We start from the raw sequence: 26001 nt of genomic DNA, 5'->3' as shown, positions 1-26001 counted from the left end.
GTTTGGTGGCCTAGATCCCAGGCCCTGGTGGCCTGACTTTGATCCGGTTTGTGATATTGAGTTCCAAGACCTCTTGACAACCTCGGCAAGGAGAGAGTTTCTGCCTCTCCTCAGGCCATCTAGTGACCCGAGGATTGAGTGAAGAATGGCTCTGAGCTACGTTTTCCTGCTGCTGACCTCACAGGGACCAGCTGACCACAGGGCTGGGTAGCAAGGCAGGTGTGCTCCATTTGAGGCTGGAATTGAGTGGAGAGACACACGCACCAGAGATCCTTCTTTCTGCTGGTCCCACTTATCGTCCTGGAGTCCACCGAATTCCAACAGCTCCATTCTAACATGTCGAGGCAAGCTGGCTGGAGGCTGCGAGTCCCCCAGATCCTTGTCTCCAGAGCAGGGCCCACTGGAGTCAGCCAGGGTGTGGCCCACGAGGGCTGGCAGGTTGGTTACCCCTCTCAACAGACAAGACCACAGACAGATGCTACATTTGAAGCCAGCCTTTACCTCATCCCTTAAAGGAGTTGATTATAGATTTTCTTGCACTGCTCTCTAATTGTCTCCTGATTGCATTCTTGAGGGCTGTGAACTGGGCGAAAACGGCCTCAAATAACACTACTCAGCGTTGAAACCAGAGTTGGTGCTAACCTTTGTTAATTAACTCATGTATATCTGAGTGCTTTTGCATAAACAGTGCTGTGATTCACCCACGTGGCAGGCTAAGGGAGCGAAAAGCATGTTCCTTATCTGAAAGAATTTATAATTTAGTTGGAAAAGCAAGATTACACATAAAGGTCTTTAAAAGGCGACAACTATGAATAGATCTCCATTCAGTGTGGAAGCAGAGCAAACGGAAGTGGGGAATCCCCAACAAATCGTCTGGTCCTAGGTCAGCTCAGGGTAATGGGCAGCCAACTTCCAGCTCTGTTACTTCTCAGCCGCCTGCCATTCCATGCCTCAGGGGGATTATTGGGGCCGGGGCGGCGCAAGAGATTCTTAACCCCTGTGCATGCCTATTCCAACTTCCTCCGCCCAGAATTTCCTGGCCATTCGGTGCACTCTGTGTCCCCCAAGAGTGAAGCGAGCTCCTTTCCGACCAGAGGTGCTGTAACAAAGGCAAGAGTTGGCATTCCCGGGGCGGCGACAGTGGAGGGTGGCTTCCACACGCGGGACTCCGGGTGCCGGCCTATGCCTGGAAGCGCGCCTCGCCTCCGTTCCGGGTCTCTGCCGGGGCTGCTTCTTGGCTCGCCGCGCCGGGGCCGCGCACGGCGCGCCGGGGGGCGCGCACGCTGGGGGCTGGACTGCCCGCGGCGCGGGGGAAAGTTGAGTTGGGAGAAGTTGGGAGCGGCGGGGGCGCGCCCCGGGGTGGGCACGGGGAAGTCGTCGGGAGCGCGAGAGGGCATCGGAGGACTTGGACAGACCCCGAGACCCCCGGGGCACGAAATCCTGAGCAAGCGGGTAAGTGGAGAGGTGGTGGCGGGGAAGGGCCGGGGCAGCGAAGGGAGGAAGGGAGGGGGAAGGAGAGGGGGGAACTCGGGACGCGGGCGGGGAGGGAGTGGAAGTGGAGGAAAGGGCGGAGACTGGGGCGCGGGGAACCAGGTTTTGGGGAGAGGGATGAGGAAAAGAGCAGAGTGCTGGTGGGAAGCCTCGATTCCGGGGTCTGCTTCTTGGAGTTTCCTAAGGCCAGAGTGCCGCGCCCCCTGCCACCAGGAGGGGGTAGTCTCAGGGAAGCGCCACCACAGGCTCTCCCACTCCTGGGCCGGCTCCAGACAACCCCTCTGCCCTGCGACCTCCCTAGAGTCTCTTTCAGGCCTGTCCTGGGGGTTGCCTCGGGCCTGGGGCCTCGGCCCTGATCTCGGAGTTGGAGGCGGAGTCGAAAAAGGGGGGGGATGGCGGGTCAGGTCAGGACAAGGGGTCAGGCAGAAGAGGGAGCAACTAGGTAGGGGTTGGAAAAGACAAGCCTGGAGTTGGACCTGACTCCTGCGGGGGGCGGGGGGCACCTTGTCTGGCTGGGGAGCTCCGTGATGATTGTGAGGGTAGCACTGTCTGGTATCCGGGGTCCCCTTTATCCTCCCTCCTCTCCCTGCCCAGTCCCTCAGCAAAGAGCTGTGGAATGTACCAGTTCTCTTGGGGAGTAGTTAATGCCCAAGTGGGGGTCCAGGGTGATAATCCCTTGGGCAGGGGGAGAGATGCTAATCCTCTGGGCCGGTCAGGGCTGGTCCCCGGAATGTGCCCCCATCCGGATTATAGGCACCGATGCTGTGGACAGAAGCTGCTTTGTGTTCTGGGACAGCAAGGGAGGGGTGGGGGGCATGGGTAGAGAGAGGAGGGGGTGATGGAAGAGCATTCTGAGGGTATGGCCTAGAGATGGGAGTGAGCACCTGCAGGTGCAGGGGATGGATTCTCCCCACACCCCTCCCAGTCCATGTCTACTCCCAGGACACCTCTCCCCCACACTGGCGGGTCCTGGCTGAAGGCCTGCTGAGGGGGAGGTGGAGAGAGCAGTCAGCTGAGTTGGAGTGCCTGCCAGGAATGTGTTGCCCAGGCTCCCCACCCTGGGCCGACCACCCCCCAGACCTTTATTCTTTGACCCTATGCTGACCTGTCTTACCCCCAAGGTAGCCCAAGTCAGGGAACTTCACATATCGTTACCTTCACAGAGCCTTGTACCGCCCCCACTGGGAATGGGTACCCCGATTTGCACTGGTTGGGTTCTCTCCCTACAGAGAGAACCCCCTTTTCTAACCCCCTACCCCCAACACAGTGTTCCCTTGGCCTCCCCTACAGTCACCATCAGGAGGGCAGCAGCCCTGCTACTCAGATTTTCCTGGCCCCTAACTAAAGAGGGGAGGGATGGGAACTGCCCATCAGGAGCAGGACCTCGGGTTTTGTGTGCCCACCCCTTTGCTGTGGTCATGTGCATCTCCCCCCATTATAAAACTCTGCCCAGTTGGAGCCCACCTTCAGCCCCTTCTTTCCTCCCACTGAGTGAATGGAGCTAGGCTCCTGCCCTTCACCCCAGGAACTTGCTTCTCTTGCCTGCCCTCACCGAGGAGGCAGGTCTGCCTCCCTGCCCAGCCTGCCTTGAGGAGGGGGCACCCCCTCCCTACTTAGAGGCCCCCTGCTTGGCGTCTTGGGCTCTGTCCAGCGTTCTTTCTCTCCCTCTCCTTTCTGTCTGGGCAGCAGTGGCCCCCTCCTCCACACCCCTCTGCTCCACAGGGTGTCTCATTCGATACCACACCCCTCTCTGGTCTCAGGCCCACCTCCCGGGCCACCCGGGCTGGGTTCCTGTTTCTGTCTGGCCCTTCACTCCCAATTTTCCTCCATTCTTTATCACGCCCTCCCTGATTTCTGTCGCCTTCTCTCCAGGGCTGGGCCTTGACTCCTTCCTCCCTCATTTTCTGCAGCCTCTCCCCCTCCGCTCTCCTCCTTTCTGCTCAGTCTTGAGGCCCTTTGTGGCCCTCCGCTTTAGTCTTCTCCTCCCTCTCTCTCTTTGTTCTTCTCTTTTTTTTCTATAAATAACTCTCCTTTTTGCTCTTGTAGCCTCAAAGGGCCACTCTGAGGCCCTTCATAGTCTAGGAGGATCCTGAGCAGCAAGGAGACCCGGGTGACAGGCAGCTTGGGCTCCTTTCCTCCCCCCGGGGCTGGACGCCCTGTGGGCCTGGCCTGCTGTGTTCTCCGATGGTGACTGGTCCTCTCCCCCACCCAGGTTATGCCTCCACCTTGTTGCCCTGAAAGCCGCAGCGACAGTGAAAAGGGCTAAGATTTGGCCATGAGCAGCAGTCGGCGCCCCGCCTCAGGGGCAGATTCTTTCCACACGGTGGTGAGTACTGCTCAGTCAACTGGCCCTTAGGCCACAGGTGCTCAGGCCCAGGGGCCAGCTGGGTGGGGTGGTGTGTGTGTAGATGCTGGAGAAAGGAGCCTGTGGTCAATTGGAGAGAGACTCTGTCATCCATATCCTGACCTTGTACCATGTGTTGGGGGCAGTGAGGTGACTCCTGTTCCTGGGGATAGAGTTGAGGCTGTTTTATGAAGGACCAGGTAGTAACTGTGCAGGAACTTTGAAGACCCTAGGTCTCACCCAGTAGGTCCCCTCTGACCCCGCCTTAATGTGCATGGGTCCCAACACACACAGTAGTTCTGGGCAGAGCTCCTTGATGCAGCTGGCCCTGCCCCCGCCCCATAGTTGGCCCCACCCCTGGTGCCACGTGCCCATTGGACCCGCCCCTCCCGCCCCCCCACGTGGTCACCACCCCACATGGCCCCCTCCTGATTTTCCTAAGGAGTCTAATGATTAACCTCAGTGCCACATTCAGCCCGGTTATTGGTCACTTTGGCCCAGTGGGGCACGTGACTGGAAGGGGCGCGGGCAGATGCCCTCCCCTCCTTGCCAGGTTCACCCCTGCCAGCCATGGACTTCCTCTTGAGGCCTCAGGTGCGAGGGGTCTGCAAGTCCCCCCCCATTCCACGCTCCCTCCCCTCCTGCCCGCTTCTTCCTGCCAGGCCAGGCGGCTTCTGGTGGGAGTGGGGACCAAGTGCTTGGGTCAGCCTGGGCAAGAGCCCTCAGCACAGACTGGAGACGCCAGCCCTCTGTCCTCGCATCTTCTATCCAGTGTCCCTGTCAGCCGCAGCTGCTCCTGTTGACCCCCCCCCTTCGCCCCGTGTGTCTCCCCAGACCCGCCCTTCGCCCTCCTCCCTGGCTCTTCCCTGATCTAGACACTGGCACTGCCATGGAGGGGGCTGCATACCCCCGCCCTTGGAGGTCCTGATGCCCTTCAGGTCCAGATACTCTTGAGCAAATATTTGGTGGCCAAGGTGCCTGGAGCTGAGACCGGCAGGGGGTGGGTGGGGGGCTGGACCAAGGCTGCTGGGCCAGGCAGCAGGCCGCTTAGTTAGGCGCTTAGCTGGGCTGAGCACCGCAGTCCCTGCCCTGTGCTGGCCCTGCTGCTGCTGTCTGCTGCTGCTGCCGCTGCTGCCGCTGCCGCTCCCGCAGGATGACTCAGGTTGGGGGGGGTGAGGGGCGGGGCTTGCCGACTGGGTGGGGGTGCTTGCTGCGGTGAATGGGGGCCCCCTTGACCAGGCAAAGCTCACGTGTTCCTGTGGAGGCAGGGCTGGGTTTGTCTGACTCAGAATTACGCCAGGCCAATTAGCTTGAATGCCCCCAAAAGTTACTTTTGGGGCTCAGCAGTTGTCCTCCAGGAACCAAAAGGAGTTTTTTTTCACTTCTTATCACTGAACTGCCCGGTTTGCACACCCTACTTTCCAGCTGCAGAGGGGACACAGGATTTCTGAGATTCCCAGAGTAGATCCTCCTGCCTGCCCTGGGTCTGACTGCAGACTGGACCCATTCAGCTGGGGACCCAGGGAACAGGCTGCGGGGGTGGGGGAGGGGGACTGGATCTCTGGCATTGGAAGGAATAACTGCTGTGGGGCTGGGGTGGTCCCTGCATTGGAGGGCACGGCTAATGGGGGATACTGAATCTCTGGCACTGAGTAGGACAGGGTTTGGGTATGTAATTCCCAGTGACTCCTGTGTGTTTTCTCTATCCCTCATCCTTACAGCCAGAGCCAGAGAGTGTGGGCCCTGGGACACCTGGGTTCCCAGAACAGGAGGAAGATGAACTTCACCGCACCCTGGGAGTTGAACGGTTTGAAGAGATCCTCCAGGAGGCTGGGTCCAGAGGAGGGGAGGAGCCAGGCCGCAGCTATGGAGAGGAAGACTTTGAGTGTGAGGGAACAGGCAGGAGTGGGGGTGGGGGAGGACTTGACTGTCCAGCAGAGAAGGGGCCAGGGTCCCAGTGGGAAGAGCTGTCCCTGGCGGCAGGATAGCAGCAGGGGGATGTTGTGCCTGCCCTCAGCCAAACCTCTCTTTCTTTCAGACCATCGCCAGTCCTCCCACCACATCCACCACCCACTGTCCACTCATCTGCCTCCGGATGCCCGCCGCCGCAAGACCCCCCAGGGCCCTGGACGGAAGCCTCGAAGGCGCCCTGGAGCCTCCCCAACTGGGGAAACCCCCACCATTGAGGAGGGGGAAGAAGATGAGGATGAGGCCAGTGAGGCTGAGGGGGCCCGGGTACTCACTCAGCCATCTCCTGCCTCCACACCCTCCTCTGTACAGGTGAGGTCTGGGCTTCGGGGGGATGTGTGCAGGGCCTGGCCTGGCCTCACGTGCCCATGTGGACCCTGTTGCAGTTCTTTCTCCAAGAGGATGAAGGCACTGACCGGAAGGTAGAGAGGACCAGTCCATCTCCCCCTGCACAACTGCCACACCAGGAGGCAGCTCCCCGGGCTACCAAAGGGGCCCAAACTGGGTAAGTGCACTTTGGTTGTCACTCTCCCAAAGTAGATACCAGACTGGGGTTAACCAGAGGTAGAGTCACCAGACTGGGGTTCAAATCCCATTCCTGCCCCTCACTAGCTGTTTGGGCAGCCAACCTAAACTCTCTGAGCTCTGTTTCTTGTCTGTAAACCCAGCCTAACAGGATCTAGTGAGGAGGGACTGCAGACGGGTGTTAGTTAAGGTCGTAAGTGTGGTTTAGCAGTCTCAGTCCGCACCCAAGCACTGCCTTGGGGATTAGACTGTGACCTCCCAGCACCTGCTAAGACTCACAGGGTTTGAAAGGAATAGGAGGACCCCCCCCCCATTCCTGGGGAGATGTCAGTTCACCCAATTGGAAACTGAATGTCAAATGAAATGGTGCCAGAATACTGTCACTGCATCCAGTATCTTGGGCAGAGCATCAGACCAGTGAGTGGGTGATGAGAGTTTGGGGGTACTAGCTTGGGAAGGTTTCCTGGAGGAAATGACCTCGAACAAGGTCATGACTATCTTGGACCTGTTTTTCTGGGTGCCAGGCAGCGTGAAGGGCTGGGTTGCGGGAAGTGAAGGGCACAGTGCCCCCTTGGGGGAGTAGCTATACTGGGAGACAGACTGGCATGCAGAGTTGGCAGTGACAGGAAAGCCTGGCATTAGGGAGAGGAAGAGAGAAGTGGGCAGGGCTGTGGCAAAGACAGGGGACAAGCCATGATGGGCTGGAAAGGCCTGGCAGTGGATGGCTCTGGTCCCAGGAGGCTCTTCATATGAGGAGAGAGGAGCAGCACGTGTCAGGGACTGGGGCAGAAGTGGGAGTCTGAGGGGAGGTACAAACCCTCCTCATAAACACAGAGGAGCTGGCTGCAGTTCCAAAAACTGTTTGCACATACTTTGTTCTCTTTGATCAGAAACGGGGGCCCTGTGAACTTCTTAAATCCAGGGGTATGCCCCAGCGGGCGGAGGGGAAGGGAAGGAATGCTAACTGGTATGAAGAGACATTCACAAACACCGGTTAGGAACCATACCCTGTGCTAGTTCTTTCCCAAAATTTCACCTCTCCCAGTACCATTCGAGGTTCGCCTCAGCCCCGTTCTGCTGAAGAGGAATTCATGTGCAGATTGGCCTTCTGGTGACCCCCAAGAGTGGGAGCCAGGAGGAGGTGAGGTCCTTCTAGTTCCCTTCCTAGGATCCTCTGCATGGGTGGAGGTCTGCTCTGTCAGGTTCATGGCTACTCTGTTTGCAGAACACTGGTGGAGGAGGTGGTACCAGTGGCCAGTGGCACAGCTGGAGGTGACGATGGGGGTGCCTCGGGGCGCCCCCTGACCAAAGCTCAGCCTGGGCATCGCAGCTACAACCTTCAGGAGAGAAGACGCATTGGGAGTATGACCGGGGCAGAGCAAGCACTACTGCCCCGTGTCCCCACTGATGAAAGTGAGGCCCAGACGCTAGCCACGGCTGACCTTGACCTCATGAAGAGTGAGTCCTGGGGCCTGGGCCAAGCCCACTGCTGGTAGGAAAAAGAGTAAGAGAAAGGGGAACCCAATCTTGGTCCTCTACTTGCCCCTAGGTCACAGGTTTGAGGATGTTCCTGGGGTGCGACGGCATTTGGTACGGAAGAACGCCAAAGGGTCTGTGCAGAGTGTGCGGGAAGGACGAGAGCCCGGCCCCACGCCTCGGGCCCGACCCCGGGCCCCCCACAAGCCCCATGAGGTACAGTTCTGCTTCATGCTGTTGCATTTTCTCCCCATCCATTGCCTCCCCCTTCCCCACTCCCCTACCTCTCAGACCCATATTTCTTGAGCACCAGGGTTGCTGCCTGTGGGAATGAACCTTAAGAATTGTTTGACATGGACACTGTGGATCAGTGCACATCTGAAACATTGTGAATTTGTGTATTACAATCATGGTTCATACTTGAGACCTTGCTGATGTGCATATCGTGGCCATTTGCTGGCAGGTGGCAGTGAAGAATCAGGGAGATGCCTTATTCTGCTTTGAACAAAGACCCTTAAGGCTGGAGGAGGTGTTCTGTGGCACTGCACTTTGTTTTCAAAACCCAGTTGCCTCTGCTTATTTGATCCTCCCATCTACCTGTGAAGGTGATAGCACAGGTGGCGTCAGTCATAAACCAGGGTCTGTGACTTGGCCAAGGTCACCTAGTTACTTAGTGACACTACCCATTTTAGACTCCAGGGCTCTGGTCCTGAACTCTGCCTTAGTGTATTTTTTTTTTTAAGCTGTTTTATTGAGGTATAATAGCCGTGCAGTAAATTTCACCAGTACTGAGTGTCCACCTCAGAGACTTGGTGCACCTGTTGCTCCCAGATAGCTACTACCTCCATGGGAACTGTTTTTCACCCTCAGCAGGTTCCTCCTGCCTCCACCCAGCAGTCTTCCAGCAGAGGTGACCAGGCTCTGTTATTTGCAATTCGTTTTGCCAGTCCTGGCTACATACAAACGGAATCTTACAGAACCCTGCTGTTTTCTTAGTTAGCGACCTGCCAGGCACTGTGTCCTAGAGTATACTTATGTCCTACAGGCTTTCTTTAATCCCTATAACAGCCCTTGGAGGAAGTGGGCGTTGTTGTCTTTTATAGACAAGGGAAACCCAGTCTCAAATTGGTAGTCACGTGTTCCAGGTTCCTAGGCCTCATGTGAGACTTGTGTGTCTATGTGCCATCCACTGTGCCCCAGGGCCACTTGCTCTTCCTGATGCAAGCTTTGCCTGAGCCCACCTCTGACTCCTTACCCTTCACCTTCTCATCTTGCCCCAAGGTGTTTGTGGAGTTGAATGAGTTGCTGCTGGACAAAAACCAGGAGCCTCAGTGGCGGGAGACAGCCCGTTGGATCAAATTTGAGGAGGACGTGGAGGAGGAGACGGAGCGCTGGGGGAAGCCCCATGTGGCCTCACTCTCCTTTCGCAGTCTCCTGGAGCTCCGCCGGACCCTGGCCCATGGTACCCACAGTGCCTGCCTCTCCTGTCCATCCTGCTGCAGGATACTCGCTGCTTCTAGATCTGATGACTGATCTGTTGTGTTTGGGGTGCTAAAATGTCTTTAAGCCATTTCAATGGAATGCTTCCTGAAATTCCTGTCATGGCTCCTTTGCATTATAGAAAACCTGGGGAATATGATCTCACCTGTGGGGCTGGATAAACTTCACTAAATAACTACCACACAGGACTCTTGAGCCCTGTGGCTGCTTGTTTCCTCCTTCCCACCTGGTAATCACTCCCAGTTCTTATTCTAAGTAGCTGAGGATTGAGAAACCTTCTGTTAAAATTGTTCTCAAACTAAGAGTACTAGGCTCTAAGTAAGACTTCAGGCACTTTGAGTAAAGGGCCAGAGTGCTTTATTTTTTGGTACTATGGATTGAACCTGGGGGCACTTTGCAACTGAACCACATTCCCAGCCCTTTTTTATTTTTTGAAACAGGGTATCACTAAGTTGTTTAGGGCCCTGCTATGTTGCTGTGGCTGGCCTTGAACTTATGATCCTCCTGTTTCAGCTTCCTGAGTTGCTGCAATTAGAGGCCTGCACCACTGTGCCCAGCCCCAGGGGTGCTTTACCTCTGAGCTATATCTCCAGCTCTTTTTATTTTTATTAAAATAAAAGTTGAGTTGCTGAGGCTGGCCTTGAACTTGTGATCCTCCTGCCTCAGCCTCCTGAGTTGCTGAGATTACAGGCACATGCCATTGTGCTGGCTGCCTGTGTTTTATCATTAGCCTTTGTGGTCTGCTTTGGCTGCTGGAGTCCTTTGGTTCTGCGTATTCTTCAGTTCTTTGTTCCTGGAAGTTGACCTTGCCAGATAAAGACCTGGTACTTTTAAAAGGACTTTCTATAGGAAAGGGTGCAGAGAGGTCTGGAGGCTTCCCAGTAAGCAGCCACTGGGCTTGGGGAAGCAAAGCGTAAGTCGAGAAGCCTGAGGTGGAGGAGGGTCTTCAGGTGGCTTAAGGATGTGTGGACAAGGCCACAGACCAGCTGTGTCCTGATCTAGAGGGTAGAGGTAGGACCCTAGAGGAACAGCACATGAATCACTAAGGGAAGAACTGAGTTCAGCCTGAGAGAGTGGCCTAGGCATCCCAGGGAGGCTGGATGATTCCTGGAAGGGTGTGTGATAACTGAATCTCTCCTTGCTGCAGTTCTGGAAGGAGATGGGGGTGGGGAGAAATAGGTCAGAGAGGCGAAGTGATACAGACTTCAGAGGCAGAGCTGGGACTCCAGCCTTGATCCTCGGTTTGTAGGTTGGACCGTACCCACCTAGTTAGGCCTGTCTGTCCCAAGGGATCCCTCCCATTCCATTTCCCACCATTGTTTCTTGCCCTGAGGTGGGGAGTCCTCCTGTCATCTTTATTCCAGGAGCTGTGCTTTTGGATCTGGACCAGCAGACCCTGCCTGGGGTGGCCCACCAAGTAGTAGAGCAGATGGTCATCTCCGACCAGATCAAGGCCGAGGACAGGGCCAATGTGCTGCGGGCCCTTCTGTTGAAACACAGGTATGGCCCTTTGGGGAAGGTGGATGCCACTGCATCCTGCCCATCTGTTTCCTTCCCTGCCGTCATCCCTCCTTACACTCACTGCTGTCTGTCCTGCCAGCCACCCAAGTGATGAGAAGGACTTCTCCTTCCCCCGTAACATCTCAGCTGGCTCCTTGGGCTCCCTGCTAGGGCATCACCATCCCCAGGGGGCTGAGAGTGACCCACACGTCACTGAGCCTCTCATTGGTGGTGTTCCTGAGACCCGGCTGGAGGTGGATCGAGAGGTGAGGAGTTGGCACAGACCTGCGTGGGCACAGTCCTGTGAGCAAGCCCTGATGGGAACACGTGGGGTCAGGGAGGCTGTCTGGACTGAGTTCCATTCTGTGACTCCCCAGCGTGAGCTGCCACCTCCAGCCCCACCAGCTGGCATCACTCGTTCCAAGTCTAAGCATGAGCTAAAGCTGCTGGAGAAGATCCCTGAGAATGCCGAGGCTACCGTGGTCCTCGTGGGTATGTGGGGCAAGTCTGAGGGCTGGGGTGGTAGTCTCAGCTGGGGCTGGGACTGGGTGGGGTCCTGCTGTGTGTTCTTGCCCATGATGGCCCATCCTCCTAGGCTGTGTGGAGTTCCTCTCCCGCCCCACCATGGCCTTCGTGCGGCTGCGGGAGGCTGTAGAACTGGATGCAGTGTTGGAGGTGCCTGTGCCCGTGCGTTTCCTCTTTTTGCTGCTGGGCCCCAGCAGCGCCAACATGGACTACCACGAGATCGGCCGCTCTATCTCCACCCTCATGTCCGACAAGGTCAGCCCCTTGCCTTTCTGGTCCCCAGAGCCACCCCTACTCCCCACTGCCAGTCTTGGTTGCCTTAGCTCCACCTCTTGGCCCCCTCTGATGCCCTCCCTGACTCCTGTCCTGCTCTGGCAGCAATTCCATGAGGCAGCCTATCTGGCAGATGAACGGGATGACCTGCTGACTGCCATCAATGCCTTCCTGGACTGCAGCGTGGTGCTCCCCCCGTCAGAAGTACAGGGCGAGGAACTCCTGCGTTCTGTCGCTCACTTCCAGCGCCAGATGCTCAAGAAACGGGAAGAGCAGGGCCGGCTGCTGCCCCCAGGATCTGGACTGGAGCCCAAGTCTGCCCAAGATAAGGGTACGGCCATACAGGCCCGAGCCAGATGGGGCTGCCTTGAGGAGGGGTTGGGTGGGCAGGAGAGCCACACAGACACCAACAGAGAAGTTGGGGTTGGCAGTGCTTCTGCAGGTGGTGGGTGGACTGTGCACATGGAGGAGGTCCTGGTCAGTGGGCAGGAGGGCCCACAGCTGCCCTGACATCAGCCTGGGTTGTAGCACTCCTGCAGATGGTGGAGGTGGTAGGTGCAGCTGAAGATGATCCCCTTCGTCGGACGGGCCGGCCCTTCGGGGGCCTGATCCGTGATGTGAAGCGTCGCTATCCCCACTACCTGAGTGACTTCCGAGATGCACTTGACCCCCAGTGTCTGGCTGCCGTCATCTTCATCTATTTTGCTGCTCTGTCTCCTGCCATCACCTTTGGGGGGCTGCTGGGTAAGGAGGAGCTCATAGGGACAGGGGTGTACAGCCTGGCCGCTGAGCTGAGCTGGTTCCTGCACCCCCAGGAGAGAAGACGCAGGATCTGATAGGCGTGTCAGAGCTGATCATGTCCACAGCGCTCCAGGGTGTGATCTTCTGTCTGCTGGGGGCTCAGCCATTATTGGTGATTGGCTTCTCGGGCCCCCTGCTGGTCTTTGAGGAAGCCTTCTTCTCGGTGAGGGCTCTTTCTGCCTTGGTCCAGTTCCCCCTTCTCTTCCCAGTATCTCCCCCATTGTCCCCAGAGCTCGGGGCCTGATACCTTCCCACCTCCCCTGCCTAGTTCTGTAGTAGCAACCAGCTGGAGTACCTGGTGGGCCGCGTGTGGATTGGCTTCTGGCTGGTGCTCTTGGCCCTGCTCATGGTGGCCCTGGAGGGGAGCTTCCTGGTCCGCTTTGTCTCCCGCTTCACCCAGGAGATCTTCGCCTTCCTTATCTCCCTCATTTTCATCTACGAGACCTTCTACAAGCTGGTCAAGGTAGGCAGGCCCTGCTCAAAACAGGGCCGGGAGAAGAGCAGGGCTTCAGGGCAGGAGGGAGTCCAGGGGCATCCTGTCTCATGTCTTCTTCTAGACTGAAGGCCAGGCTGGTCCCAGGAGTTCCCTGGACTTGCAGTCAGTGGAGCCCACAGAGCTGAGGCTTGTTCTCCCCGCTGCTCCCTGCTGGTCCTCTGGGTTATTTTTTTAATCCGAGATGAGCTCCTGGCAGGCCTTTTCCCCTCCTGTGCTAGCCTTCCAATTTTCAGCTGAGCCCAAGAATTTTCTCCCCATTTTAGCTAATGGGACCCATTGTGACCCTCCTCTTTCCCCAGATCTTCCAGGAGCATCCCCTCCACGGCTGTTCAGTCTCCAATAGCTCAGAGGCAGACAGCGACAATACAACATGGGCCAGAGCAACAACCACGCTGGGACCAGGCAATGGGAGCTTGGCTGGGCAGTCTGGGCAAGGGAGACCCCGGGGCCAGCCCAACACAGCTCTGCTGTCACTGGTGCTCATGGCTGGCACCTTCTTCATCGCCTTCTTCCTACGCAAATTCAAGAATAGCCGGTTCTTCCCCGGCCGGGTACGTGGACTTGCAGGCTGTGGAGATCTGGGGATGGGATGGGGTGTTTCTAGGAAGTGAGGGTCTGAGTGGGACAGCAGGTCTCTGAGCATGGTTCTTGTCCTCAGATACGGCGGGTGATTGGGGACTTTGGGGTGCCCATCGCAATCCTCATCATGGTGCTTGTGGATTACAGTATTGAGGACACCTACACCCAGGTAAGGCATTGTACGTGTGACAGCAGGGTGCTGTTTCCACCACCCTGGGTTCTGGTGTTGCACTCCAGGTCTCAGCCAGAGCCTGTCCTTAAGCTGGGCAAATACCAAGCCTTTTCCCCAGTGTGCCCTCCATGTCCACCCTGCCCATGACTACATACCGTCTCTGCCCTGCAGAAGCTGAGTGTGCCCAGTGGATTCTCAGTGACAGCTCCAGAAAAGCGGGGCTGGGTCATCAACCCCCTGGGGGAGAAGAGTCCCTTCCCTGTGTGGATGATGATTGCCAGCCTGCTGCCTGCCGTCCTGGTCTTCATCCTCATCTTCATGGAGACGCAGATCACCACGTGTGTGGTCCTATTTGAGAGTCCTGGGGCTGTCAGAAGGCCAGAGTCCTCAGCCAGACTTGGGGACACACATGGGAACTGCTACTCTGTTGGGCAAGAGAGTCCAATGACTTTGGGGGACATTGAATGCCCTGATGACTGAAGTTTTATTTTATAGGCACCAGAAAATATCACTGAGGGGCTGGGGGTGTAGCTCAGTGTAGAGTGCTTGTCTAGCACGTGCGAGGCCCTGGATTCCATCCCCACAACAGCAAAAACTCCAAAACAAAACCTGAGGTTGGCCAGGGGGAGGTCAGAGTACAGGCTAAGGCTTGCTGGGAGCTCTCCTACAGGATAAGGGCTGAGGGCACACGCTGAACTCTATGATGGAATTCTAGTCCTGACGGAATGGACAGGGACTACCAGGTTCCATAAACACAGGGACTGGCTGGGGTGTTCTGGCCACACCAGGTATGGCAGGCCTTAGCAGTGCCTCCCCCCTCCCCAGGCTGATCATCTCTAAGAAGGAGCGAATGCTGCAGAAGGGCTCTGGCTTCCACCTGGACCTGCTACTCATCGTAGCCATGGGCGGCATCTGTGCCCTCTTTGGCCTGCCCTGGTTGGCTGCTGCCACTGTCCGCTCTGTCACTCATGCCAACGCACTCACTGTCATGAGCAAGGCTGTGGCGCCGGGGGACAAGCCCAAGATTCAGGAGGTCAAAGAACAGCGGGTTACAGGCCTGCTGGTGGCCCTGCTTGTGGGTATGCTTCCCCATATCCACAACCTTCCTTGTGGTACCCAAGGCCCCTGGGGGAAAGAACCTGGGGCTAGCTGTTTCTCCCCCTCCCTAGGCCTTTCCATGGTTATCGGGGATCTGCTCCGGCAGATCCCCCTGGCTGTACTCTTTGGAATTTTCCTGTACATGGGAGTCACTTCCCTTAATGGGATCCAGTTCTATGAACGGTTGCACCTGCTGCTCATGCCGCCCAAACACCATCCAGACGTCACCTACGTCAAAAAGGTGAGTCCTCGCCTAGAAGGACCCCAGACCTCTGCCCCATTCTGGTTTACTTGAGTCAGCTGCTTCTCCCCACTTTAGGAAGCCCCCATTAACTATCGGTACAGAGCAGTCTCTGGAAGTATCTGAGCTACTTCCATCACTAGAGGATCCCAAGGATCATTCTGGTTGTCCTCTGGATATGGTTGCTTTGGAGAGAAGCCTGGGCTCACTTTGTCTCTTCCCAACCAGGTTCGGACCCTGCGAATGCACCTGTTCACAGCTCTGCAGCTGCTCTGCCTGGCCCTGCTCTGGGCTGTTATGTCCACATCCGCCTCCCTGGCCTTCCCCTTCATCCTCATCCTCACAGTACCACTGCGCATGGTGGTGCTCACCCGCATCTTCACGGAGCGAGAGATGAAATATGTAAGGATCCCTGCTCCCCCATCCTCCCACCCCTGCCTCCTGTGGTTCTGGAAAGGCCCACCCTTCTCTTCCTCCCACAGCTGGACGCTAATGAGGCGGAGCCAGTGTTTGACGAGCGCGAGGGTGTGGACGAATACAATGAGATGCCCATGCCTGTGTAGCTGCTGCCCAGGGACTGAATGATGGACAGAGGGAATGGGCTGGTGGGATGGGTTTCCCCTCCCCCTCCCAGTTTTTATTTAAGTGAATAATTTAAAGTCCCCTTCTCCCCACCCCTGCAGTAAAGAGCTTCGGCCCCCACCTACCCCTGGTCTTGTCTGTCTGTCTAGTGGAAGTGGCAGGGAATGGGGTACTCAGCCCTGCTCTCTGTAACAGAAATGAGACTCACAACAGGGAAGGAAAGGGACTTTAATGAAAAATCAAAACATAGGGAGCCAAAGTGCAAATTGTCCACCCCCCATAGGGGGGCCATCCTGAGCCCCATGTGCATCCCCTCACCCTCCTTCAGGCCCCCAGCGGAGGCCTAAGGCCTGGAGCTTCTGCCTAAGGTAGCTCTTGAGCTGGGGCAGGCCTCTCTGTGACTCCAGTTCCTCAAAGGGCAGCTGTGGGGAGAGGACACTGGGTTACCTGCATGGCAGTGGTGGGGGTGAGGATGAGGATCAGGTAGGGTGGGGCCTCTCACCGGCAGGAGCTGGTAGCCCATTAGGCCCAGGTGCCGCTCCCTAAGGGCACGGGAGCCCAGCAGCACCCTGCCATCACGGCAGAAATGCCAGCGTTCACGCAGCATCAGCACCACCCTGGAGAGGAGTAGACATGTTATGGGTGCTCTTGGCCAGGGGGTCAAGATTCCTGCACCCTGCTTTCTTACCTTTGGGCAGGGTCACGGGTTGTAGGATTAGAGGCAGCCTGTCCCTGTGGACAGGACCTTGGTGGGTAAGGTAGAAAGGGGTCTTGGGTCCTCACAGGAAGCACAGCACCAGAGCTGCTGACACACAGCAGGAAGTCTGCAGGGAAGAGAGCCAGGGCCTTAGCCTAGCTCCACTTCTGGAGCTGCCCCCCACCTGGAGCTCACCTGTGCAGTAGCCGGGAGGCACAGTCAGGTCCTGGCGGTATTTCTCCTCCCCCAGCAGCTGGCGCAGCCCCTCGGCTACTATGTCCTTGTGACTGAGGGGAAATGATACTGGTAGAAGACAGGCCCCAAGGTCTCATCCCAGTCTGTCCATAGCACCAACACCCAGGAAAAATTCCTTGACTGGTCAGGGCCCATTTTTTTTCCCCTCTAGGACCACTAAGCACACTGGTGCAGGTACTGCTGTCTATGGTCTCTAGCTGTTCTACTGTGCTTCTCTGGCTCTCCCTCCCCTTACCCCAGACTGCCTGCCCACCTGTACTTGCAGCGGGCACGGTCGGTGATGAGTGGCTGCGGAAAGATGGGCACTTGCTGCCTTCGGGGAAGGCGGGGGCCCCGGTATCCTGGGAGCTCCAGCTCCACAGCCGCGTCAAGCAGGGAGAGGTAGCGTCGAACAATCAGAGCGTGAGGGGTGCCTGTGGGGAGGTGGGGACTGGAGCACCCTGTGTAGGCCAATGATCCCTGGATGCTCCCCTGACCTCTGGGTTCTCAGGCCCCTCCAGCCATCCTCTCTGCATACCACTGATGTGGTTGATAAAACCCGGGGAGAAGACAAAGTGCAGGGCTCTGAAGGGCAGGCACCGTAACTGGCACAGTGACATCAAAATGTTGACTGTGGCCAGGGGTGCCACCCCTGCCTCCCGAGCCAGGATCCTCTCAAGGCAGGGCATAAACTGCTGCTCCAGGGGTAGGTAGTTCAGCCGCCCAAAGGGCAAGACCAGCTTCTGTACCACCTGTGGAGAAGAGCAGCATGTCAACTGGCAGGAAGTGCTGCTCCAAGTCTCTCAAGCTGAGTGTTAGGCAGGAATGGCCTAGCCTGTAACATCACTGTCAAGGCATAACACTCCTCTACCCCAGCATATACACAAGTTCAACAGTATAAGCAGTGTCTTTGAGCCAAATGTGACCAGACAAGTAGAAGGTACATTCTGTGGGGTCTGGCCTGCAGACTTGGAAAAGCAGGACAGGCGGAACTAGGATGAGGCTGAGTGCTTTGGTACAACTGCTGAGCTCTTGGCATCCATGTTGGTTATGGGGGTTGGAAAAGCCAGCACAGAGATATACTCCCCAGGGCATGGAGCAGAGCAACCAGAGAAACCTGGAGTGTTTCTGCCAGAGGAAGAGGCTAGTCACGCTGGACAGGAGGCTAGGCTTGACCAGGTCACTGAGGATGACTCACAGAGGAGCATGGGAGGGTGGGAGGCAAGCCCACCTTGCTGCTGAGCTGGGCTTCCTGGACCACCAGGAAGTGGGCAATGGCTTCCAGAAGCTGGGGCTCCCGCAACCGATGCCGAGCGAGATGCTGGGCCAGAAGGACCATCACATGAGGAGTCAGTTCTTCTGGCCTTGCCTCTGTGAAGAACAGCCTTCACTTCATGCTGGGCCCTGGCCGCTGGCAGGCTAGACTGCCAGCCCAGACAACTTAATTCCCAGGTCCTCCTCAGCCCCTGCCCTCCATTTGCCTTCCACCCTCCAGCACCTGCCAGGCTGCTGATCAGATTCTGCCTTGGATACCGCAGGAAACGGGGGCAGCTCAGAGCAGCTTCTAGCCCTTGTCCACCACGGAGGACAGGCTGCAGAGGGGGAGGTGGCTTTGGAGGGAGGCGAAACCTTCGCTCCTGCTCCAGGGCACACACCAGAGGTCCATCTGATGGAAAGCCTGAGGAGGCAAAGGAGGTCCTGATGAGAGAGTTGTGCTGTGTTTTTCTAATCATGGGGTGAGTCCTGACCTCTCTCCCCTCCATTTCCTGAGCGGGAATATACACTCGAGTTTATGTGAAAACACTGGAGAAATGTGAAGTTTCAGGTGGATACGTATCAGAGCAGTCTGTCAGGGAAAGCTTTATACAAAGGTGGCAAAAGGCCCTCAACTCCTACCAAGAACTGCAGTGGCTTCTGAGAGCACTGTAGAAGGAAGCTGGGGTGGCACCCTGTGAATCTGGAATGAATGCTGTTCAACTTTTGACATCTGTCATGGATACAGGAGGGGCAGTAACAAGTGTATCTGGGTATGTGCTACTCCTGGGCAAAAGCAGTGACCTGTGTACTGTTCTCTCCCTTTATCCTTCCCTAAGCCCCCACACCCCCAGACGCCCTCCTCACCAAGTAAGACTGCAAGGTGCAGACACACGTGGATGGTATGAATGTCAAAGGAGGGGCAGTTTCGGATGATGAGCTGACTCAAGTCTTGCAGTGTGGCCTGCTCCACAGGAGGGGGCCGAGGCTGAGACCCCAAGAGCTGACCCAGGCGACGAAGTGCCACAGGATAGTGGTGGGCGCGCACCTTGGTGGGGTTCTGGCCCAGCCAGCGCAGTAGCTCCCCAGGACTCTTCGCCTGTTCCAGAAGCCGCTGCAGTCCTTGCACATGGCCTGCACGGGGCCCTCCTCCAAGAGGCCGGTCCCCCCACTTGCTGGGCCCCAAACAGCAGGGCTGTACTGGCGGGATCAGCAGCAGGCCAGACAGCCGAGCAGGGGAGGCCTGAGCAGAGAGCAGGACTCGAAGCATGGAGTTGGGTGCTGGAGACCCTGAGGGTGGCCCAGAAAAGGGGGTGAGGTTTCCTCCAAAGGGGCAAAGGACTCAGTCTACTCCTTACCTCACTCCCCATCCAGAGGGGCCTGGGTCTGAGCAACCCTCTGTGACTGCTCTGGTCCTGTTCTCCACCCTGCCCTCTTTCCCTTTTCATTCCTTGAAACAGCAATCCTAATCCTTCAGTGTGCTCAGCGCAGCGCAATTCACAAAGCAATTCCACATGCACTATCTCCTCTGATGCTCCGTACAGGCCGATGAGGAGTCGCAGGGCTGGCATTACCTCATTTCACAGGTGGAGAAACCAAGGGCCAGAGCGATGAAGAGGTTAAGTTAAGCCCGAGGTCATTCACGGGTTAGTGGTCGCGCCCAGCCTGGAGCCAGGACGGCCCCGCGATGCGCCCTCCCGACCACCTCCCCCTCCCGCAGGAGGCGGCGGCGGCACGGAGGGCGGAACGCGGGCTCCGCAGCAGGACGGTGCTGGGTCCCATGCTGGGCGCTCCCACTTACCAGCTGCGTGACCTTGGGCAAGTGGCTTCGCCTCTGCCTAAGTCTCCTCACCCATGAAAAGAGAACACAGCGCCCCAAGTCGAAGGGTGCGCGCGGAGAAGAGAGCGCAGCTTTGAGAAGGCGAGGAGTCCGCGATGCTGGGGGCCCACACACCCGCCCTGGCCCGGGGACGTCAGGAGACCGTGGCCACCGCCGCTAACGCCAGCTCCCGCCGCCCTCCCGCGGCCCGCCCCGCAGGCGCCACCCTACATGACTCCCCGGGCCCCGCGCAGGTCGCTCCCTCAGTCGGTCTCGGGGCCCGGGAGCCGGGCTCCCCCCGCGGCCTCCTCATCAGCGGCCCACCGAGTCCGCCATCTTCCCAGCAGCCCCCGAATCGCAGCCTGCACGCCAATCCCGGCGCAGCGCTCGGCCGGCAGAGACGTGGCTCCCAGCAGGCGCTGCGAGCCGGGGCGCCTTGAGCCCGCCCCCCGCTTCCGGGAAGTGCGCGCGTGGCGCGCGAGGCGGGGCCACAGCTGGAGGGGCGGGGCTGCAGAACCAAAAGCTGAAGCTGGCGGATCAGCGCAGAGTAAAGGGTCAGTTGCTGGCCTGAGCAGGTTGCAGGGGCCTGAGGGCCTAGTACGCCTTTCCCCTTTTCTCCCGGAGCAAGGCCTCCCCGCCCTCCCCACCCCAGCTCCGCACAGACACACAACAGAGTGAAAACTTCACAGTTATTTTAATCTGCACAAGTTCCAGAGAATGCCTCTGCCCCTCCCAGCTCCCTGTCACCAGCCTCCCACAGTCCGTGGGTGCCCAAATCAGCCAAGGAGGTCTTGGGACTAAGGATGGCTGAGTCCAAAGGCAGAGCACTAAGACGGGCCCAGGGGAGTGGGCCGTCTTTGTTCAGGGCCAAGGCAACGACAGCAAGTGCCTGACCCTGAAGAGCCAACTGTCAGTGAAGGCTGAGGGCCAGCAGCCCCAGAAGGTGGTCCAGAGCCATGGAGATCACAGGGGCGGGACTCTGCCAGTTCCCGGAGTCCCCTGCGACGCAGGGCTGGACTCCAGGGTAATGGGAAGAGGCAGGCTGGAGAAGCTGGCCTGGGCAGACAGCAGCTCCCACCACGACGTGGGGAGTGAGGTCCAGAGGGGTTGGCTACACCACCAAGAGCCCGTGGAGGCACTATGGGCGGTACATGGCAAAGGCCAGGAGACTGAGGAGCAGGGTGAAGCCGGCTAGGCCCAGGGTGGCGGTCAGGGGAAAGAAGGGCCGGTACTGGATCTGGCAGTACCAGAGCAGAAGGAGCAGCAGCAGCAGCAGGGGCAGCAGCAGGCTGCCGATTTCCAGCCCGGAGGGGCCTGGCTCTGACCCCGGTGGGCAGGGGGGATGTGGGGAACCGACCCTCGTTGACACGTGGCAGTGGAGTACGCAGTTGGGAGGGAGGTGAAGGCTGCCCAGTGTCTGACTGTCGTCTCCTAGAAGCTGGCCTTGGTAGATGAGTCGCACCTGGTGTTCCTGGCCGGGAAACTGGGTCCTGAGGAGAGAGGGACCTGGGTAAGAGAGCAGGCCTCAGGCAATCCTAGTCCCTTGCCCAGAGCAAGGCTCCCATTCTTCCCTTTTGCCCTCCACACACCACCCAGGCAGTGGCCTCTGGGGGGCAGTCTGTTGCAGGGGAACAAGAACAGTGTACACTTTGGGCAGCTCCATTCCCTCAAACTGAAAATAAGTGAGGAGTCTCAGGTATTTCTGGTGGCCCAGTCTATCTCACCCCATTCTTTAGCATTTGATTCCTACCCTCTTTCCCGCTTACCTTTTCAAGGAGCCAATGGTGTCATGAGGCCAGGCTCTGGCCACCTGCTCCGAATCATTGAGGAATTTGAGCCGTAGCACGAGGGGCTCCTGTGGGGAGTCTGGGGGTGGTGTTGTTGCAGTGACTCCAGGCTCTGGCTGTGCAGCTTGACCTCTGTGTCTCAAGCTGGGGGACTCGGCCCCTGGAGCCTCTCCTCTGATGCTGTCAGTGGCTGCCATGACTTCGCTGGGCTGGGCTGGCGTTGAAGTCCCTGGTGGTTGGGGCAGGGTATCGGAGCCCTCGGTGGTATGTGTTGAGACCCAGGCAAGGGCCAGCACCAGAAGGCAGGCAAGCACCGCAAAAAGGATGGTCACCTCATCACCCACCCCTTCAATCAAGGCCATGGCACCTGCCTGCGGTGCTACCGAGCTGGAGAGGGCACAAAGAACAGGTGAGGGGCTGGCTCTCTGGCCAGGAGCCTTCCTAACTTCAACAGGCTTCTGACCCCACCCTGCCACAATTCTCCCACAGTCCCACAGATTCTTCTGTTCCCTTAACCATCCCTGGTACAGACTGCTCTATATCTCAGTCATCCCAAATTTGCCATGTTTTGCCCCTTCCCATCACCAAATCGAAAGTCCTAACTTTGTAACCTGAGTTCTAGGTCTTCTAGCTCAATTCACAGAAACCCTATCTCCAGGAAGGTGTTTGACCTTCTAAACAGCCGGTTCCCTAAACTTAACCCCCACCAAACTTCACCCTAAAGCTTACCTGTTCTTTTGACCACTTCATCTCAAAGTTTTGTTTACTCCTTCGCCTATTTCACCCCAAGTTCATATAATGCTCTCTAAGTTTCTCCAAGAGGCTGAAAAAGGGTCTTCAAGCCCACCTCACCCCACCCCTGCATTTCTAGCCTTACCATTTACCCAAACCCCACCCGCGGCACGGGACTCCTTCCCAAAGCTTCCCCCACACCAAACGTCAAAATCCGCCCTTGGGCAATCTGGAGTCTCCGCGCGCTGCCACCCACCCAGCAGGTCCCCTCTGGGTCCACCCAAACCCTCCCCGCGGCAGCTCGATTCCGCGCCTCCACAGGAAGCCTCTCCAAACCCAGCGGCCGCCAGACCCAGATCCAGTCCGGGAACCCAAGACTGCGCCCTCCCCACCCCCACTGCTCCATCACCCCTCCCATCTTTCTGCCCCCCGAGCCACAGGAGGGCACAGCCGATCTCGGGGCGGGGCGAGGGCGGCCCAGCCCAGACCTGGGGCGGCGGGGTGGGCGCGGCCAAAGCGCGGGGACTCACCGCCCGGCTCAGCCAGCTCCATCTCGGCCCCTCGGGCACTTCCGGGCGGGAGGCGCTGAGGTCGCAGACACCTGAGGCACCGCTCCTTCCCAGCCGCCGCGGCCCCGAGCATTGTGGGATTTGTAGTCCGCGCTGGCATTGCCCGCCTTCCGCCCTGCGGACCCACGTGCGGGGCTCGGTCCGCTGCTCAGGCTGTCCGCCTGTCCGCCGCAGTCGGGGCTGGCGGGGGCGACTCGGGTAGTTGTGCTATTCAGCAGAGATTTTGACCTCGGCAGGATTCGTCCCCTTCGCCGCCAGCAGCCAGGGCATCTGTCACTCCAGACACCAACGTCAGCTGAGCACGTCAGAGCACCCTTGTTAGTGATGCAGTGATGAGAGCGCTTGAGAGCTCAGGTGGCCACTACCCGGGCTTTCCCTATGTCAGAGTGGACGCCAGGAAGCAACTTGGCCTTCCAAGTTGACGCTTCAGTCCAGAGCTCAGTAGGCGTGAGCTGTCCCATCGGCCAGCTGAGGATACCTATCTTCTTCAGGACTGGCCCCTCTTCGATCTTACCCTCACAGAACTGTGAAAGAAGAGTGGACTTTGAGCACAAGACCTGATCCCTTAATCTGTGCTCATCAGCAACTCATTCTCTGGTGGATTGTTAAATCTCATTAAACATGTTTCTTCGTTTCTAAAATATACCTCATAAGTCCATTGAAAAGCGAGAAATTCGGTATTTTATTAAACAAATGTGAAAACTATGTAAGATTTGTACACAGTAAATATTTGCAGTAGGATTTTCCCTCTTTCCTCTGGGCTCCCTGTAGCCACAGGAATCACTCATCCTGGATTTTATACATCAGTCTTTGTGGGGATGATCAGGTGCTGAGGATGTAACCCAGGGCCTGGTTCATGCTAAGCAAGTGCTCTTCCACTGAGCTATATCCCCCAGCCCTACAGAATAGTCTTGATTCAAAATAATCTACCCTAGTCTTCCCAATACCTCATGCCTACTTGTGAGAGCAAGTGCCCAAAATGTTGCTTTGGTTTAGATTTATGAAGTAAGGAACTAATGTCAGTGGCATATGCTTGTAATCCCAATGACTCTGGAGACTGAGGCAGAAGGACCACAATTGAAGGCCAGACTCAGGAACTTAGCGGGGTCCTGAACAACTAGTGAGACTATCTCAAAATAAATAAATAAATAAATAATAGGATGGGGATGTAGCTTAATGGTAAAGCCCTGGCTGGATTCAATCTCTGGTTTAAAAAAAATTACAGAACTAACTTCTCTCTACACACTATTCCTTCATCTATGCTACAAATACTCATTAAATATATACATACTATTTACCAGGCATTGTGCAAGATGCTAGGAACAAAATGCTTTATAGACCCTCTCCCTGCCCCCATGTGGCTGTTATACTAATGGAAGAGACAGACTGTGGACAGCCCACCATTTTTTTTAATTATTTCTTTTTCTTTTTTTAAAGAGAGAGAGAGAGAGAGAGAGAGAGAGTTTTTAATATTTATTTTTTAGTTTTCGCCGCACACAACATCCTTCTTTGTATGTGGTGCTGAGGATCGAACCCAGGCCACACACATGCCAGGCGAGCACACTACGGCTTGAGCCACATCCTCAGCCCCTAGCCCACCATTTTTTTTTTTTTTTTTTTTTTTAGAGAGAGAACTTTCAACATTTATTTTTGGCGGACACAACATCTTGTTTGTATGTGGTGCTGAGGGTCGAACCCGGGCTGCACGCATGCCAGGCGAGCTTGCTACCGCTTGAGCCACATCCCCAGCCCAGTAGCCCACCATTTTTAAGACAGGTATGTGCTGGTGGTTAGGGCAACATATTGGAGGAGCCCTTTCCTCTTAGCATCTCTCTGAGAAAGTATATTTGGTAAAGCTCCTTGATGTCAATTCTAATTAAGCATCTAAAAGAGATGTTAGGGTTGCTTTTAGAAGTGAAAAGCAACAGAACTAGGTTTTTTGTTGAACCAATTTATTTTGCAGATGAAGTTCAGAGAGGGTACAAGACATCCTTAAGGTCATATAGACAAACTTACATCTCTCAGGAGCTTGGGAGGTCCCTAGTTAGGACCTTTGGAAGTAAAATTTAGGAATGGTGACTGTGTTGGTTGGTAACTGGAGCACAGTTGTATAGGTAGCTGAATGGCAGACATCTTTATGCTAGGAAAAGATTCTGCTTCACCTGGGAAATATGCGCCAGTGTTACTCAAAAGATCCCTGGGTGTAGTTCTGGCAGATTTATTGGCTGGGTTTTAGGGAGTGTGTATGTGTTGGGTATGGGGGCTAGCAGAACTGCAGATAGCTTCAGCAATGAGAATGCAGAGAAACTGGGACATTTGGGACACTGAAGGGAGCTCTCTAGCCTCAGGAGAGGAATGGCAGGATGGACACGGAGGTGAGAACAAGGAAAATTTTAAGAGCCATGGGGGCTCTAATGGGTCTCTTGATGGGGGGAGAGAGCACAATTGATTCCTCCCTCTTTTCCTCTGTGCACCTTGGGCAGCATTCAGCGAACTCTCCCCAGCCTGACACGGAGGATCTTTTAGAAGAAGCCGGTCATAAGAAGGGCGAAGATATTGTTCATCACTGTCATTTCCACCGATCTGAGATGAAGCTCTCAGGGAGAAGTGGAAAGAGCGGCCGGGAACCAGCCTCTGAGCTGTAGCCAGCAGAGGAGACCGGGGCGGGGCGCCAGGGAGAGAAAACCCCGGGGGCGGAGTAGTCTCTAGGGCTGACCTCAGGGCCTGGGTACAGGAGAGTCTGTGCTGCACTGAAGGCAGGACCCTATAAACGAGGCGCACTTGAGCTTCGGAGGGCTTCGCTGCGAATCAGTCGCGTTTATCAGTTCCCTCAGGCGCAGGGCACTACTAGGGCATTGCCCAGAGATACGACACCCGCCCAGACCAGCGCAAGGAGGCGAAAGCGACAGCCGGCCCGGACAGCAGTGTCGCGGCTCCGGTGGCCCGAGAGCGAGCTGTGGGGGGGGGCGACTAGCGAGCGGGCGGAAGGGCCGAGGCCGGGTGGGCGGGGCCGGGGCCGAAGCGCGCAGCTCAGGGGTGGAGGCTGCAACGCCAGGGAGCGAGCGAGGGGCGGGGGCGCAGAGGGGCGGGGGCGGGGGTATCGGGGAGGGGGGCTCCGGCTGCGTGTGCCGGAGCCGGCGGGGGCGGCGGTGCGTGCGCATGACGCGGGGGGAGGGCCCCGGCCGCGCGCTCCCGGTCCCGTTGTTGTTGCCGCTGGAGGCTGCTCCGAGGCAGTGGGATCGCGGCGCCGAGAAGCTCCCGGCGGCGGCCACAGCGTGTGCGGAGGTGCCTCCTGGCCTCGGCCCCCGGTCCCCGGCCCCATGCACTAGTCCCGCGCC

General features: G+C 57.2%; 3 protein-coding genes across 6 annotated transcripts; 1 reads left to right on the top strand and 2 right to left on the bottom strand.

Moving 5' to 3' along the window:
* The first annotated feature begins 8 nt into the window (after positions 1 to 8).
* Positions 9 to 15695, top strand: Slc4a2 (solute carrier family 4 member 2). 2 transcript variants are annotated; one of them, XM_076831952.1, is made up of 24 exons: positions 9 to 438; positions 1031 to 1110; positions 3704 to 3817; positions 5557 to 5722; positions 5874 to 6115; positions 6190 to 6308; positions 7554 to 7786; positions 7878 to 8020; positions 9086 to 9266; positions 10669 to 10804; positions 10905 to 11070; positions 11182 to 11296; positions 11400 to 11584; positions 11708 to 11933; positions 12131 to 12346; positions 12418 to 12566; positions 12672 to 12866; positions 13199 to 13450; positions 13558 to 13647; positions 13822 to 13988; positions 14476 to 14729; positions 14820 to 14989; positions 15218 to 15391; positions 15472 to 15695. In XM_076831952.1, exons 3-24 carry the CDS (start codon positions 3767 to 3769, stop codon positions 15550 to 15552), a joined length of 3711 nt encoding a protein of 1236 aa, XP_076688067.1. In that variant the 5' UTR covers positions 9 to 438; positions 1031 to 1110; positions 3704 to 3766; the 3' UTR covers positions 15553 to 15695. The 2 variants fall into 2 exon arrangements, with proteins under 2 accessions (XP_076688067.1, XP_076688057.1); XM_076831942.2 differs by lacking the exons at positions 9 to 438; positions 1031 to 1110 and adding an exon at positions 1135 to 1452.
* An 88-nt stretch (positions 15696 to 15783) lies between these two features.
* On the bottom strand, positions 15784 to 20000 carry Fastk (Fas activated serine/threonine kinase). Of its 3 annotated transcripts, none has more exons than XM_076859480.1 (10): positions 19807 to 20000; positions 18624 to 19046; positions 18001 to 18180; positions 17701 to 17873; positions 17041 to 17254; positions 16777 to 16936; positions 16464 to 16555; positions 16260 to 16395; positions 16074 to 16188; positions 15784 to 15993 (listed from the first exon to the last, which is right to left on the bottom strand). In XM_076859480.1, the coding sequence occupies exons 1-10, from the start codon at positions 19886 to 19888 to the stop codon at positions 15886 to 15888; spliced, it is 1683 nt and encodes a 560-aa protein (XP_076715595.1). In that variant the 5' UTR covers positions 19889 to 20000; the 3' UTR covers positions 15784 to 15885. The 3 variants fall into 3 exon arrangements, with proteins under 3 accessions (XP_076715595.1, XP_076715600.1, XP_076715602.1); XM_076859485.1 differs by having other exon boundaries at positions 17734 to 17873; XM_076859487.1 differs by lacking the exon at positions 19807 to 20000 and adding an exon at positions 19558 to 19724.
* A 250-nt stretch (positions 20001 to 20250) lies between these two features.
* Positions 20251 to 22717, bottom strand: Tmub1 (transmembrane and ubiquitin like domain containing 1). Its single transcript, XM_076859478.1, has 3 exons — positions 22625 to 22717; positions 21342 to 21749; positions 20251 to 21065 (listed from the first exon to the last, which is right to left on the bottom strand). Exons 2-3 carry the CDS (start codon positions 21722 to 21724, stop codon positions 20714 to 20716), a joined length of 735 nt encoding a protein of 244 aa, XP_076715593.1. The 5' UTR covers positions 21725 to 21749; positions 22625 to 22717; the 3' UTR covers positions 20251 to 20713.
* Positions 22718 to 26001: the final 3284 nt, after the last annotated feature.

This window comes from Callospermophilus lateralis, chromosome 1, assembly GCF_048772815.1.
Source record: "Callospermophilus lateralis isolate mCalLat2 chromosome 1, mCalLat2.hap1, whole genome shotgun sequence".
Lineage (NCBI taxonomy): Eukaryota > Metazoa > Chordata > Mammalia > Rodentia > Sciuridae > Callospermophilus > Callospermophilus lateralis.
This window is presented reverse-complemented; position numbering and strand designations above follow the sequence as displayed.